We start from the raw sequence: 13,457 nt of genomic DNA, 5'->3' as shown, positions 1-13,457 counted from the left end.
TCGAGGAAACAACTTTTGCTAAACCTCTGGGGCCGCTCCCCTGTCATTGTTATGGGGATCTTTACCAAGAAGCTCAGATCAATGGCAGAAGTAAATCGACGCCAGTATGTCGAGCGACAATCAAGATACGGAGGCTCAGGCCGATGATGACATTAGACGGCGTATAAAAGTCCAAGACGACACCCCCGGAAACTTGGAAGATGATCCTCCAATACAAGTCTCTTTGAATAGGCCACATATCACAAAACATTCGAGGCCGCGCCTAGAAAGTCGTCGTAGCTCCGCCATGAGTATTGCTCAGATCGATCAGGTGCTCTCAGACCATGACATGGATGAAGACACATATGGAGTCTCCGAGGTCCGCGAGGGACTCTTTGAGGCTATATTTCTGAAGCCACTACATCTTAATGTGGCGGATCTCTTGGAGCGCTCAAAGACCACTTTACCGGCACAATTTGACAAGTCAAACCCATTAGCGCCAAAGTACTTCGTCTCGCGACAGTGGCATCAACTGAATTCTCTTTTTCGCCGGATAGCAACTACGAGAGAAGGAATTCGACTCTTCAAGACGTTTTCGGCCTTTTTCATTGCATATTGTCTTTGTCTGTCGCCCGGCGTAAGAGGTTGGCTCGGCCCTTACAATTACATGATGGTTATATCCGTCATTCTCAACCACCCAGCTCGCACCCTAGGAGGCCAAATCGAGGGCACGGTTCTTACCATTGTGGGAACGACTATAGGAATTGGTTGGGGTATAATAGGTCTTCTCTTATCAACTTCTACTCTTGCCGCCAGTGCTGGCTATGGCGGCATCTTGGCCATGTTTCTTGCGCTGTTCATGCTTGCCTTGGCTTGTATTCGTGCCTTCTTTATCAGATTCTATCAAGCAGTTCTCTGCGCTGGAATAGCAATCATGTTCACGACATTGGCGGACACAAACAGCCAAAGCGTCATCTGGAATAATTTACGCAGTTACGCTGTTTCATGGCTTTTTGGGCAAGTCATTGCATTGGTTGTTAATGTTCTAATATTCCCAGACGCAGGGTCCAGAGCTCTAGCCACGGCGTTACATCAAGCGTTTGGCACAATGCAGGTCTGTGCACTTCTCCCTATGGGAATGATATATTTTGGCTGATTATGCGACAGGAAGCCCTCGATCTCTCGGACCAACCGTGTGGCATGAGACCGAGGCGGCGATTAGCCGATGCCTTTGTGAATCTCTCGGAGGCGTATAGAGATATGAGGATCAATATTACGGTCTCAAGATTCAGACCAGACGATGTTGAACAATTACGCAACAAAATGCAAGCTGTGATACGAGCACTACTGTCGCTTCAAACTGAGCCTGAGCTTCTGCATGAGTCACGCTCAGGACAGGGTTGTGTGGTCATCGTGGATCGGCGTGATTCTGACAACGTTGACGAACAGTCTCCCCCTTCAAGCTCAAATAATCATTCTGTCGTCCAAACGGCCTCAGATGACATGATCCGCAATGTCGTTGAACCTCTCCGAGCTCCGACAAAAGACCTCCTCGATAGCTTGAAGGAAGATCTACGAGTTTGTGACGCCGTGCTAATGGATCTATCTGGGTATAGAAAGTACCTGGGCCCATCAGAGGTGGTTTCTTCGGACCTTGCACCAGTTCAAATACGAACAAAAATTGCAATTGCGGCTTTTGACACTGTGGAATCAACCATTCTACACTCAAATGATACACCCGTATCTTCAATTCACGATGCCAACGTGGTACAACTCTTGGTTTTTGCAAGGCGTGCTAGGGAAACCATTGCAACAGTCGAGGCTCTTATGGACCAAGTCGCCTCAATGCAACGGGTACCAGACTGGCCTCACGCGTATTTGCCGTCTTATCCTATTTGGAAAGCAATTCACCGAACCAACGCTCAGGTACGTCATGATCGAGGCGGTGTTACTGCGGGGTATTATCAAAAGACATTTGTAGAAATCGCCAGGCTTCTCGACAAGATCAAGTCCCTAGACTACAAGGCGATATCGCAGATTCATCATGGGCAGGCTCAAGAAGAACCGCAAGCCGAATTTAACCGCTCCATGACGAACTCCGACGCGAGTATGGCCCCAGTTTCTAAAAAGAGAAAATTGCGATACAAGATTTGGACAGGGTTGTACCGGCTTCAAGGTTTTGAAAGTAGATATGCTTTCAAAGTCTGCCTTGTCACATCCCTCTTGTCAGTACCATCATATCTTCCTCAAAGTAATGGATGGTGGGATTACTACCAGGTGTGGTGGGTAGTTGTAGTGAGCTGGGCAGTCATGCATCCGCAAATCGGCGGAAATATACAAGATCTAGTAACTAGGTCAGGTGTAGCTATTCTAGGGGCAACTTGGAGTGGGATAGGATACGCTGCTGGAGGTGGAAGCCCGTACGTTATGGGCGTCTTTTCAGCTTTGTACATGGCGCCCATGCTCTATCGATATACTATAAGTTCGCATCCAGTAAGTGTCTTTTTTCTTTGTTGGGGGGGGGGGGGGGGGGGGGGGGTTGTTATCTGTGGGGGGGGGGCTGCTTTATATTGGTTTCTGACAAGCAGTATTTAGCGTTCGGGGCTTGTAGGCTGTCTTTCTTTTACCGTAACGTCTCTTGGTTTACAAACACACGGTGGAGGTTCATCTCCCACGACATTTGCCGTATTTAATGGTCTAGCCTTTTTCATTGGAACTGCTGTGCCGATAATAGTCAACTGGGTCCTGTGGCCCTTTGTGGCTCGCCGTGAATTAAGACACGCACTCTCGTCAATGCTCTTCTTCATGAGCATCCTATACAGAAGTTAGTAAAGCCTCCAATAATGGCTAACGACCACACTAACTCTGATAGACGTGGTTGGCAGCTACGTATATTTCAGTGACGGCAAAGAACCGAAGCCGGAAGACATACAGAGGTCAGAGATACTCGAAGGGAGACTGCGAGAGGGTTTCGTCAGAATTCGCCAGCTTCTAGTATGTATGCTATCCTATGTCGACGCAGCGTCCTCTGACCAGAAGTCATACAGGTTCTCACCCGCCACGAAATTCGACTGCGCGCGCCATTCGACCCTCTTCCATATTCCGGATTGGCAGACGCATGTGAAAGATTCTTTGATCACCTTATCACCGTTCGCCGGTCCGCCATATTCTACAACCCAAGCTATATCAGAGACGACCCCCTGGCTGCCCAACAACTCCTCAGTTACCGTCGCGACGCTGTAGCCGCCATCTTGGGCAATCTATACATTTTAGCTGGCGCTCTTCGATCTAAACGAAAAGTACCCGTATGTCAAGGCTATCAAAAGTTGCCAGTATATGATATTGCAAAACTGACTGGTGTCACAGCTCTATATGCCAAGCGCTGCTGCAGCCAGAAAAAAGCTATTAGTCAAAACGGCCGAGGTCGAAGAAGACATGTCCAAAAAGGCACCACCACATGATATAAAAAAGCATAAGGAGTGGAGCGATGTTTACAGTTTTTCATACAGTGAGAGCTTAACCGGCTGTGTAGTTCAACTTGAGGAGCTAGAGAAGTATACAAAACTTATAGTTGGGGAGCAGGGGTGAGTCTGTTTTGAGCATTCTTTTATTCAGGACCTCTAGGCTAATTAATTGACACCAGATTCGACGACGAATTTCAAGACGAAGACGAAGATGACGATAATCCCGTGCAAAATGGTGATTAATAGCCAAGCTCTATTTAGTATTCAATTGATACCCCGTACATATACGCCAATCTAGCATGTTTCCGTATCCATAGGTTTAAATCAAAAGATGTCTCTGCTCCTAAACCCCCATGTATGCGCCATTCGTCATTTCATTAAGGATGTCCCTTGTAACCAGTTTTCCTTTCAAAAGGGCCCGTTCCCCAATCCTCGCCTTCTTTGGCGATGGACGGCGATTTTCTTTGCCTTCAAGGCTGAATACCCCCTTCTTCACTGTCTTCTTAGGAGACTTTGACTTTGGTGTTGGGCCAGCAGTCATGGGTGTGCTTAGTTCTTCAAAATGATGGCTCTCAAGGGCATCTGCTGGCAGATTATATATCCAATCCCGCCCTTCCATCAAAGAAATAAACTTGCTTAGCATGTTCTCTTTTCCACTGTGTTTCAAGGTATTCATGCTTCCTACAACCAGAAGCTTTGTCTTGGCTCGCGTAAACGCGACGTTAATTCTCCTCCAATCTTTAAGCAGGTCTCCAATGTTGCATGCTTCGTTGCTCCGTACAAGACTGAGGACGACAACCTCCTTGTCTCGTCCTTGGAATCGATCAGTGGTGTGCATCTCAACTCCCGCGTAACCCTTCAGACGGTCTTTCAAAAGGAACAGCTGGGCTCGGTAATGAGTCATGACACCTACTTCGGACGCAGGTACTCCAACTGCGAGAAGGCTTTCTACCAATTGCGATACGAGTCGCACTTCTGTAGAGTTCACAATTCGCTTTCCTTGAGCTTCCTCTCTAACCAGAGGTTTTATTGTATCAGTGTTGACAAACCGAACTCGCGCCTCGCTTTCCAGGAGATCGTATAGCCAACAGCGAGACGGGCCAGGGCCAGTACAGAACGATCTTGGTGTTCCTGGATGTGCCAACGAGGATGCGCTGAAATGAGCCTGGCCAAGAGCATTCATATTTGGAATATGAAGTCTCTTCCTTCGTAGTGATTCTGTCCCACATCGCAGCCTCCCGTTATAAATTAGGGTATTGCTAAGCGTCATAATATCCTCGCACATTCGATATTGGTGCTCAAGATTGACAACCGCCTCCGGGTGAGCATCTGAAAGTAGTTTAAACAAGCTTACGTCGAGACCACCTTCCCGTGCGTCTTCATTCCGCACAACCGGAGGTAGCTGATTGTGGTCACCAACGAGAACGAATGAGCGTGCCATTCGAATAGGTCCGGCGCAGATGGGGAGTGTAATCTGTGACGCTTCATCTACAATGCAGTAGTCGAACGAACGCTCTTGGAAAACCGGATGATTGATGCCTAAACAAGTAGTAGCAACGATGGGCGTGCCATGCCAAGCTTCTTTAATCTCGTCAAAGGTTTTCCTGGGCTGGCCAGCCAGATGAGCAAAATCTTGGACCTCAGGGTGAACTTTTGCCGGTGCCCCAAGACGCAGCACCGGAATCTTGTCGGTCTTAAGCTTTAACAAAATGTTGTCCACCGCCGTGTGGGTATGAGATGTAAGCAATACGGTCTTGCCTTGCGATACAAGTGCTCGAATAATGTGTGCGATTGTTGTCGTCTTGCCGGTGCCAGGCATACCAAGAACCAAGGAGTAGTCTTGCGTGCTCATGACTTTCTCAATGGCTCGCCTCTGGTCAACATTAAGATTTTCTCCGTCTATAACAGTGTATTGTGTTGGGGCCGTCTTGAACCGAGGGGGAGCGAGGTCAACAATTAAGCGTCGTATTTGAGTTGCTGCAGGCACATCATTTGCCATCATTTGTACAAGATTATTCCTTACAGTCGCCATGCCATTGCTAAACTCATCTTGATCAAGTCGATATCGTACAGGCGGGTGCTTGATGTTGGATTGTTCCTGGTCTGGGGACTTTCCTTGTGTCACATCCATGATACTGGAAAACACTTGATTATCAATTTCATCAAACCCAAGTTGACGGGTCCGGGCATTGTGCAGCCTTCGATCGACCGCAACACTTATCCGTTGCTTGCGAACTGAAGTAACGTATCCAATGGCCAATGCAAAATGGCCTTCTTCATCCGACACAACCACGGGCTCCCCGGTCGTCAACTCTGATTCCAGGAAAGAAAAGCTGGGTTGATGGTTTCGTTTAATAAACGTGTAATGAAACCGGTTGATGCGCGGGTTAAGAGTGTCGACAGATGCGGATCCTTCTTCAATTATGACATCAGAAAAACATCTCGACTTTTTCTCACGCTCGGTGCTCGTCATTGTCCATAGCTCTCGCTTCGTCTTCTGGCTTTCCTTTTCTTCCATTGTGAGGAGATTTTCCCATTTCACAAAAAAATCCTGATGAGTTGGTGTTAGGTGTCTGACAAGTTCGTCAAACTTTTCATGCATGCCACTAGATTCACCATCGCCGTCGTCGGCAAGGCGATGATATGTAAAACATGACGTTTTGGCGTAACACTTCCCGCACATATGCTTACTCTTTAGCATCGGCGGCAGCTGTACACTCCTCTCTCTGATGTAACACGCCAGTTGATTTCTTTGGAGAATCATGTGTCGCAGCTCGTGTTGGATTGCAGGAATGCGCAGAGTTTTCGACGTTTCCATGTAATAAAGAATACCATAGGCAATATCGATATCATAGCGGTCGGATAATAGGAGAGTATAAAGTGCAGTTTGGGCCATATGACTGCTGTTGGCATGCTTGCCAGTTTTGACCTCGAACGGCACTGTTAGGGTCCTTGTTTGTTCCCCATCTGACATAGCGACTTCAACAGTGGCATCTATGTTGCCTTTAAGTCCATACATAGGCGACCAGACATGCTCTTCGACATCGAGTAGCTTTGTGATCGCCATGTTTGCTTTCTTCCCATTCCGATCTTCCACGACCGCATCATCCTGTACCAAATTATTAGCATATCACTGAAGAATGGAATGATACCAGCACTTATTTGATCCATACCTGTGGTTTTGGCGCGACAAAGGCCTTTGCCCAGTAACTCAACTCGGTCATTTTTGATAGGAGATGCTCTTTGGCGCTTGGTAACCCAACTTTAATCGTATACAAATCTTCCACGTGATTTTCGGTGATTTTGTCAATTATGCAGCCAAGGAATGGCAAATCCCACTGGTTTGCCATTAGAGCCTCTTGAAATATCTCATGAAGCATTGTGCCATAGACAAGGGGGGGAGAAGCCTCGCTGGTAGCCTTAACACGATCTTGCAGTACTGCTCGACGCATGCACCCGAACGAGTCCGCAACAACCGTGGATGAAATAAGTTGATCTGGGTGCAGTATCAAAAGGTTTTGTGCATCATCAATAATGCACTGGCCGCGAGCTGAAAAAGAGCCAATAACGTGGACGTAAGAATTGGTGTGTGCAGGTGTTTCGAACCAAGCACCCCGAAGATGTACCGTCCTGGTGACTTTCGAATTATCGGCTTGAATAATGAGAATCTGATTTGATGTTAGCTAGAATCGTCGTTTGAAGAGCGGAGGTCAACAAGCCTTTTCTGGTCTAGTCACGCGATATTTATCAACGAAATCACCGTCTAGAACACCTGTCACTAAATATCGCTGAATTGTTTTTGCCTTTTGTTGTCTCTACCTTGATTTAGTAAATGGAGCACTGGGGTGGTTTCGCAATACTTTGACCTACACTTTTGGACGGCGGCTCTAGTTGTTGTATCGATTGAGTCGCGGCCAGTTCCACGGCATCGAAGTCGATATCCCCATCTAGGTCGTTACCAAATTCATCACCAGGACTCTCTTCAAATTTCGCAGCCGGGAGGTTCTTGGACTGTCTCTTGGGCGTTGATTTTCCAAGAGCTTGTCGTGATTGCACAATGTTGTCACAAACGCTATCATCATCATCCATGTCGTTGAATTCCTCGACCAGGTCTATGACACTTTGGCTTTTCCCGTCATGGTTCCGTCGACCCGGCTGGCCTTGATCGATCTTGTCTGGTAGTGGAGTGTTAGTAGTGCCTGTGGCTTGCATGCTCGCTTCCAGTTCCACGAAAACGTCGTCATCGAAATCATCACCATAGTCGGAAGATGAAGATGACGGCTCAGCTGATTTCTCCGCGCGTCGCGGCGTCTCCATTCTTTCCGGCGACAGCTTTCTCTTCTTTGGTGACGGCGATCTCATGAGCTGCTCCTGGGCCCGACTGGGGCCTGGCTCGTTAATGGTGCCCGTGACTGTGTCTAATAATGCTGTGACTAGAGACGATTTCGATGCTGCTTCCATCTCCCGCTGCTGACTACTGCTTTGACTTCCCGATTTAGATCTCTCTACTTTCCTTCTCTTTGGCCAATTTAAACCACAGCTTATTGCCCTCCGCAAGTTGGCGTCGCCTCGACGAGCAGACATGTCCTTCGATGGTTTTGGTGATGATGAAACCGTGAGCTGTGCCAGAGAAGGATTCATGGCTCCGTTAGGCGTGGTTATGTTTTCCGATCCATTCAGCGAATATCGATCCCACAGTTCCACGGTTGGATCAACGTGGGGTGATCGAAGAGCCGTTCTCAACTTGTCGACATTGACTGCTGGCAAACCCCCCTTGTCCGTAGCCGGCGATGATATAGGCGAGGAGCTTCGAGCACGTTTTCTGCCCTTCCGGTTCATCATCGGCGACAACGCTGCTGCATACAGCGTGTCTTGCTGGTTATTCCAAAGCAACTTGTCGTTTGGGGAAGAAATATCGGCCTCATTCTCCGCTGGGGCTGCATTCGGTTCAAGCAAGTCTCTCCAGTTCAACCGAGTCACCGGTGTGGCAGCGTTTCCCACTACGCCAGCTCCTATAACTGCGGCGTCCTGGGGCTTGGCGGGTGTACCACTGGCCTCACCCGGAGCGGAAGCTACAGACTCATCTTCGGCAGGTCTATATTGGAACCTGCTCAGTTTTTTCTTCGTAACATCGGAAACAGGTGGTAACGGTCTTGGTCTTTGTGCCTGTAAATTGGCAGGATGGCTGTGTGATCGTTGCCACGGACCGCGGTTCTACTCTCAAGTCAATCAACACGAGGCTCGGCCAGCAAAACACTGCAAAGCTGGTTAACGGGTGTCTCTTACCTTCGACAAGCCTATACTCTCAGAATATGACTTCTGAAGCGGCATCTTTGGCAATAACCATTCACAATGCTAGATCATTAGGCGCCTTTACCTTTGCACAGCTCACCAAGACGAATTGGCCATGTGGGGATGTAATTCGGTGCAAACAAACTTGGCCCTCCAAGCCAAGGGATGATAGATCGATGGCCATATGGAAGACGCGTCCTGCACTTTCCGACCGCGTCCAGCCCCGCCAAGCAACGCGACCCCTGTCGAGCCCGCATGGCAACCAGTGGTCCCCATCACGTGCTGTTTCAATCTTATCGATAAAGCTCGCCCCGGATACAGCCGCTTCTCGTGGAGTCGTGCGTCATTGTCGAACCGTCCTTCAGCTGCTCAATCAAATCGACATATCCGCCAGGTTTTCCTTGTTTGGCCATAGGCATCGGCTCTCACCAATTCTCGTCTCTTCATCATGGAGAGGCCAAACGACGGGGAGGCTCATCCGCCGCGCATGACGCGGGCAGAGTATACCCGCAATGTCCGGGCTGCTATTGAAGAACGACGGCACAAAGCCATGGTCAACCGGCAACACTACCAGCCTCAGATTCACGAACAAATCCAGAGGCTCTTCTCAGATTATGAAGCTCCATTCTACGCTAGAATGCGCGGTTTCGGCCGCACGCAAACCCTTGCGCTAGCCGAGTCCACCGTCTTGGGGTTGGCCGCCGGCACCGACAGGAACCTAAGTGATACTGAGACGCAAGCATTGACGGAGCATTTCCTCTCCAGCGTTCACAACATGCTGGCATGGAAATGGGTCATGACCGGTCTAGCAGGATACATGGCCTACCGCGGGCGGCAGACCATGCGGTTCCCCTTCTTCAAGCCCGTCATTACAGGCGGACGATTCAACCCCGCCACCGGCGGTCCCCAAGTCCGCATCATGTGGCACACTGCCCGGTTTGCAGCATACTACGGCACATTCTGGCTCATTGGAGAGCCAATCTTCCAGGGCGTCAACTTCCTGCGCCAGAGCTATTCCATGGACAAGGACCCAAGGCTCGCCTCGCTACTACGAGACGGAAAGAAACAGACTGGCGAGGTCCTCGGCGCCGTTCAGGACTCAAATAGCCAGCAATACGGAGATGCTTGGAGACCTGAATCACAACAAGAATACTCGCCACAAATCAATGACGGCTACCAGCGACCTTCTCAGCCGACACAAGCACAAGAGCAACAAACATGGGCCTCGTATCGCCGCCCCGAGCCAGCGCAGCAGTCTCCACGGGGTTGGGACGCAGCAGACGACATTGACGATGCGTCCCCCGTAGCACCGTCATCTAGATCACAGGCTGAAGGGGCTCAATCCTACAGCGGTTCCGCATGGGACCGTGTACGACAGCAGGCCCAGTACTCGCCCCGACAGATCCGACGGGACCAAAAGTCATGGGAGGCGCCGCAAGGCACCAACAGCGCATGGGCCAGCGATACCGATGCCAGTGCACAGTATCGTGGCCCCAGGGATGACTACTCGTACTCCAGCGCAGACGAGGAAAAGTCAACAGCGAAGGTGCAGGCACAGAGAGAATTTGACGCGTTGGTGGAAAGAGAGCGGAGAGGTGCTGATCAAGAACGCGGTTCATGGGGGAGGTAGGTAGGTTTGGGAAAATAAAGCAATGATAAATCGGAACAAGACGAGTATTCCATGCTGCAAATGCAATGTATTTTTAACAAAGTACACATCAGGTACAATCCAATATAAGACGCTCTTCAATATGCATCTCCCCATCTCACATGTCACGCCTAAAACCAATTTTAATATGTCTACAAACGAGAATCATGAAAGAAACTCTTGAGGCAGAAAATTGAAGCATATTCCATTCATCCTGATAGCTAAGTAATGCAGAACCCCCAACGTGCGTATCCTGTATTCAACATTGTAACCCCTTAAGACTTAACATCCTCTTGGACTTCTATGGGCTCAACCTCATCATGGTCATTCTTTATGGTGGCTTCAAGAATACCCTCGCCAGCAGTATTCGACGCCAGAGTAATATCCTTCTTTCTCTCGTCTTTTGTATGCTTTTCTATATTCTCTTCTATATCCGGTCCTCCCGCAGATTCGTCATCTAGTAGCTTCAACTTCTCGGTTTTGGATATAGGTTCTGAATCAGCAACTTCCTTTGCAGACTCCAATTGCTCAGGGGCCCCCTTGGCCTCCTCTGATTCCACAGCAGACATCCGGGCTGGCTTCAGAGCAGTTGACAGCTCCTCGGGCTTTGTGTCCTCCTTGGAAGGGCTATCGTCCTTGTTGCTAAACGAGAAGCCCCCATGCTCGGGATCGATAGACCACACTGTCTGTGTTATAGAAAATGAGAGCACCGGAGCAGCGGCCTTTGCTTCTGATGACGTTGCTGCGGCCGGGCTCTTGGCAGGGGCGCGACGCTGAGGGCCACGGGCACGTCCCTTTCGTGCATCTGACAAAGGTATCTTTTCCTTATCGTTGACTGCTTCCTCTTCCTTGGGAGGTTCCTCCTTCTTGACACCCTGGGGCCCCAGCTGGAGTCGTTTGTTCAGATCACTCATGAACCCTGCCTGGAGGGCCGCAATCTTGCCACCAGCAGGACGATTGGGGACCGGTGGCTTGGTCTTCGATGAAATACCATCCTTGGACTCCCCGGGCGAGCTCTTAGCTGGTCGAGGAGGAATAGAAGGCTTGGGCTTATCTGAAACAGGGGGGCGGGCTTTGACAGCATCATCTCCGCTGTTCTGCCTTCCCTTGGGTCGATCAGGGACTGCGGGGCGCTCGGGTGATAGTTCGGCCTCCTTAATTGCTTTGGTTGGGATGTCTGGCTTGGTCTGCTCAACTGGCGAGGCATCAACTGGCGAGGCAGAAACCTCCGCTTGGTGAATATGACTGTCGGGGGCATCTTCCCAAATATCTCTGCTAGGGAAACGTCTGCTCGAACCAGAGCTTGGACGCACCTCTGTCTGCAAGTGAGGTTGATGGGAAACCCAGCTCGGCTTCGAGTCCTGCAAGGGCAAGAACGTGTTTCCACGCTTATTGGCTTCCTTCTCTGCCAATTCTTCTTGGTACAGAGCGAAAGCTTGCGCTGGCGTGATGGGCCGATCACCAGGCTGGGCAGATGAGCGGCGTCTCTCTGGTTGAGCCACGTCAGGCGTTGACACTTCAGCAGTGTAGTGGACACTGTTCGGCGCATCTTCCCAGATATCCTTGCTTGGAAAGTGTCGGCGATCACAATTCTCATCAGCCGGCTCCTCCTTTTCGCCCGGCTTCTCTTCCTTACCATCTTCCGGGAAGAGAGGATCGTACTCTTCTACATCTTCTAAGGGAGTGTGTTTGACCTCCTGTGGATGGGATTGATAGCGTTGTACCCGAGGGCGGCTTGGAGGACGGCTTGGGAGGTCTTCTCCATCAAACGAGCTACCACGGCGTTCCAGATGAGGGCGGATGGCAGGTTGGTGTACATGAGGGCTGGGGTCCTTCTTCAGCTCATCCGAAGCAAGGATAGGAGCGGTGTACTCCTCAGATTCTTCATCCACCTTGCCCTCTCCGTAGGAATAAAACTCGGGGTTCTTGCTATCATCTACATGGATAGCATTGTCCTCTTCGTTTGCTGCATGCTGGGAAGAAATAGGAGCATTCCCGTCTGCAAAAACTGTAGAGGCGGGTCGAGATGATGAGATGCGAGATGCATACTTCTCACTGGCCTCAAAAGCAACATCATCGGTGGGAGTGCCACGGAGCTCAACGGAGGCTATTTTGACGCGTCAATGAGTGATTTTAGTTTCTTTATGCAAAGCAATGCACATACCAGCTCTCGCGTGATGATTAGCCGTATCTCTCACGAGTTTATTCAAATCAGAACTGCTCATTGCAAAATCGTTATGGCGTTCGTGTCGAGGGGTGTGCTGCTCTCGCTCAAGGGCCTCGGGATGCTTCTGAAAATACGCTTTTTCAAGCTTGTCTTGTGGCACAACACCATGGCCGTGGAGACCATAGCTGCCGGGGGGCAAAGCACGACCGCTGAGCTTTCGGCTGTGATGCTTTTTGGAAATTTCGGGGCCTGGAGAAGGTGCTTGAACATCTCCAAGATGCTTGTTCATAGGAACACGCTGGCCAATTTCAGGAATTCCATGGTCATCGTCTGTGTGGTTGCCTAGGTCGCTGTACGCCGAGACACTACTTTCAGGACGCTTTCTCGTGGACGCACGAGAGACGGCCCGGTCTTCGCCGTTGCTAGGCTGGCCAATTCCAAAAGAAGCAGCTTTGTCTGAGTCGGTACGTGTAACAGCCATGACCTGCTGCTTGGCGCTCTGAGCAGGAAGAGATGGCTTGGGCGCATGAAGCTGCAGGTCGTCGGCGACAGATCGAGTCTGTTCGGGAGAAGAGGGTCGTCTTTCCTCCTCCTCCAACTCAGCAGCTACAGCACTATACTCCATGCCCTCCTCGCCGACTGAGGGCATGCCGACACTGCTGGCCCGTTCAATAGGGTCTTCGGCCTGCTCTTTTTGCACATAATGCTTGCTCAATCGATTGTCAACGGGCTCGGAGGGGATGCCCGCTGTGAGCGGAGACTGTGCAAAGCGATCGCGGCCGGGCGAGATGGATCGATCGAGGCGCTTGTTGACGGGCCGAGGAGGCACTTGCGGCATGAGGTGCGTAGGAGCTTCTTTACCCGAAGACCTACTGGGTCGAGGCGGTACAACCGGCGTCTGCGCCAT

General features: G+C 50.2%; 4 protein-coding genes across 4 annotated transcripts; 2 read left to right on the top strand and 2 right to left on the bottom strand.

Annotated features, from left to right (window-relative positions):
* Positions 1 to 106: 106 nt before the first annotated feature.
* On the top strand, positions 107 to 3,686 carry MAA_10712 (acid phosphatase AphA; the record flags this gene model as incomplete). Its single annotated transcript, XM_011412430.1, has 7 exons — positions 107 to 1,093; positions 1,147 to 2,472; positions 2,575 to 2,803; positions 2,852 to 2,973; positions 3,027 to 3,284; positions 3,346 to 3,563; positions 3,623 to 3,686. The coding sequence occupies 7 exons, from the start codon at positions 107 to 109 to the stop codon at positions 3,684 to 3,686; spliced, it is 3,204 nt and encodes a 1,067-aa protein (XP_011410732.1).
* Positions 3,687 to 3,786: 100 nt separating this feature from the next.
* Positions 3,787 to 8,774, bottom strand: MAA_10711 (uncharacterized protein; the record flags this gene model as incomplete). The annotated part of the gene is made up of 4 exons (XM_011412429.1): positions 3,787 to 6,552; positions 6,617 to 7,111; positions 7,314 to 8,657; positions 8,730 to 8,774. The coding sequence occupies 4 exons, from the start codon at positions 8,772 to 8,774 to the stop codon at positions 3,787 to 3,789; spliced, it is 4,650 nt and encodes a 1,549-aa protein (XP_011410731.1).
* A 409-nt stretch (positions 8,775 to 9,183) lies between these two features.
* MAA_02102 (uncharacterized protein) lies at positions 9,184 to 10,365 on the top strand (the record flags this gene model as incomplete). The annotated part of the gene is made up of 1 exon (XM_007820100.1): positions 9,184 to 10,365. One exon carries the CDS (start codon positions 9,184 to 9,186, stop codon positions 10,363 to 10,365), a length of 1,182 nt encoding a protein of 393 aa, XP_007818291.1.
* Positions 10,366 to 10,658: 293 nt separating this feature from the next.
* On the bottom strand, positions 10,659 to 13,457 carry MAA_02103 (uncharacterized protein; the record flags this gene model as incomplete). Its single annotated transcript, XM_007820101.1, has 2 exons — positions 10,659 to 12,490; positions 12,548 to 13,457. 2 exons carry the CDS (start codon positions 13,455 to 13,457, stop codon positions 10,659 to 10,661), a joined length of 2,742 nt encoding a protein of 913 aa, XP_007818292.1.

The sequence above is a fragment of the Metarhizium robertsii genome (assembly GCF_000187425.2).
Source record: "Metarhizium robertsii ARSEF 23 chromosome Unknown MAA_Scf_1, whole genome shotgun sequence".
Classification (NCBI taxonomy): domain Eukaryota; kingdom Fungi; phylum Ascomycota; class Sordariomycetes; order Hypocreales; family Clavicipitaceae; genus Metarhizium; species Metarhizium robertsii.
The sequence above is the reverse complement of the archived record's forward strand: the minus strand, read 5'-3'. Positions and strand labels throughout refer to the sequence as shown.